Source organism: Trichechus manatus, unplaced genomic scaffold (genome assembly GCF_000243295.1).
Source record: "Trichechus manatus latirostris isolate Lorelei unplaced genomic scaffold, TriManLat1.0 scaffold00207, whole genome shotgun sequence".
Lineage (NCBI taxonomy): Eukaryota > Metazoa > Chordata > Mammalia > Sirenia > Trichechidae > Trichechus > Trichechus manatus.
In genome coordinates, this window is record NW_004444143.1 from 4,185,852 (window position 1) to 4,187,860 (window position 2,009).

At 48.1% G+C, this 2,009-nt stretch overlaps 1 protein-coding gene across 1 annotated transcript; it reads right to left on the minus strand.

Annotated features, from left to right (window-relative positions):
- Positions 1-772: 772 nt before the first annotated feature.
- LOC101356920 (galectin-10) lies at positions 773-1,998 on the minus strand. Its single transcript, XM_023742317.1, has 2 exons — positions 1,834-1,998; positions 773-1,033 (listed from the first exon to the last, which is right to left on the minus strand). The coding sequence occupies exons 1-2, from the start codon at positions 1,945-1,947 to the stop codon at positions 920-922; spliced, it is 228 nt and encodes a 75-aa protein (XP_023598085.1). The 5' UTR covers positions 1,948-1,998; the 3' UTR covers positions 773-919.
- Positions 1,999-2,009: the final 11 nt, after the last annotated feature.

Below are 2,009 nucleotides of genomic sequence, written 5' to 3' on the forward strand. Positions count from 1 at the left end.
TGCTAGGCTTAAAAGAGAGCCAATTCCAGAGCAGAGAGAAGACCTCACCACCATCAAGGAAAAAGGGCCAAGAGCGGAGCGCATCCTTTGGACCCAGGATCCCTGCTCTGAGAAGCTCCTGGAACCAGGAGACCGAGAGACAGAAAGAGAGAGAGAGAGATGTGACACTGAACATGGTGAGAAGCGGTGGCAGAAAGACATGGGCAGAGACCAGTAGGAGACGATACAGCGGGCTTCCTGGCCGATGGATCGAGAAAGCTGAGGGCCTTCAGAAAGGAGGTTTACTGGCAGAGTGGGGTTCCTCTGGGCACTTATCAGTAGAGCTAAAATAATTTTGTAACACTTGTCTGAGCAGGGCAGAGGACAACAGGCCAGAGAGAGGTGTGCCTGCGAGCACAGTTGGGAAGAAGCTGTCCTTATGGAAGAACTATATCCTGAGCGTTCCTCAACCTGAATTGTAACCTGTTACTTCCCTAATAAACCCCATAATTGTGAGTATTGTTTGTGAGTTCTGTATGGCCATTGCAATGAATTATTGAACCCAGCAGAGCAGTAGAGAGTGCCATGGGAGGGACGGTTGGTGTCAGAATTGGTAAAGGTGGCAGAGAGAGGAGGCATGTCTGACCTCTGCCTCATAGGAATCAGCCTTGGGCTGTTGGTCTTGATTCTCTTTCCCCATTGTGAAGTTAGAGGAGGTCAGACACCACCTCCCACACCATTTTTACACACTGAATGTGCTAGAGACAATTTATCCTTTTTGATTCCTTGAGCCAGATCCTGTAAAGTTTGCATAACTTTTAATGACCAATTGTGGGGGAAGGGCAAGGGGAAACTGATTTTATTAGTGAGCTCTGTGAATTCCATGGTCACAAAGATCAAGGGCGCTTCTGGACCATGGAGAGTGTCATCAGTTCGCTCCCTAGGAGATATCCACCGAAGTCAGGGAAACATCTCTCCACACCTGCATCATCCTCACAGACCCCGGCTGGAGTCGGTGGGCAAAGCTGTAACAGTGTTGGCCATTTATCACTACCTGCAAGAGGAAAAATGTTGCAGAAAGAAATACAGTAAACCACTGAAGCAGCGTTCAGCCTTGCTTTCCCCATCTGCCCCAGTACACACACGGTCCACCTGGAAAATTCCCATTACACTTCAAAACCCGGCAAATAAGCTTATTTTTACAGATTACTTTTTGTGACTATTTCAACAGTTCCAACTCATAGCAACCCTATAGGACAGAGTAGAACTGCCTGATCAGGTTTCCAAGGAGCAGCTGGTGGATTTGAACTGCCGACATGTTGGTTGGTTAACAGCCAAGCTCTTAACCACTGTGCCACCAGGGCTCCATACATATACATACGTATGTATATATCTGTTATATATACACTTATATGAGAACAGATTGTCTCTGGAGAGAGAGTGAAGCAACTAGTAACAGTTGTTGTCCTGGGAAGGAGGATTGGGGTTCAGGAATGAGTTGTGAGAGGAATACTTAGTTTCGGACTAATGAAAATTATTTTATTCATATGTATTCGTTAACCATTTAGCTGTATAAAAATTTAAACAACAGTACCGGTGGAAATGATAGCTGTGGGTGTAGACAGAAGACACTCTCCACCCTGGGGAAATGGCATGAGAGCTGACCCTCAAACCCAGGCAGATTTGAGGAAAGGACAGAAAAGGGCAGAACAGGCCATGGGGCTCTGTAACTGAGAGCCAGGGAGCAGTAGTTATTGAGACGGACCCCGAGGGCCTCCTGGGGGCAGACCAGGGGAGCTACCTCCCCTCTGAGAGCCACCAGAGGCCAGGTAGTGGGGTTGCGGGCACACCTACCTGGTATTCATTTTGCAGCACCAAGATACGCAGGTCAAAAAGTTGGCCATCCACAAAGGGCACATGGGAGGACCTCACCTCATTCTTCCAGCCCCCAGCCTGAAGGCTGTTCATCACCGCACAATGGCCAAAGTAGACTCGGAAATGGAAGGCGATGTCTGACTCCTGAATAGTTC

Bases quoted from the DNA above. Each gene is read 5' to 3' on its own strand.
- LOC101356920 (XM_023742317.1), bottom strand. From the start codon at position 1,947: ATGAACAGCCTTCAGGCTGGGGGCTGGAAGAATGAGGTGAGGTCCTCC. The intron at 1,034-1,833 runs GTAGGTGTGCCC...TTCCTCTTGCAG, and splicing joins TGCTGCAAAATGAATACCAG to GTAGTGATAAATGGCCAACA.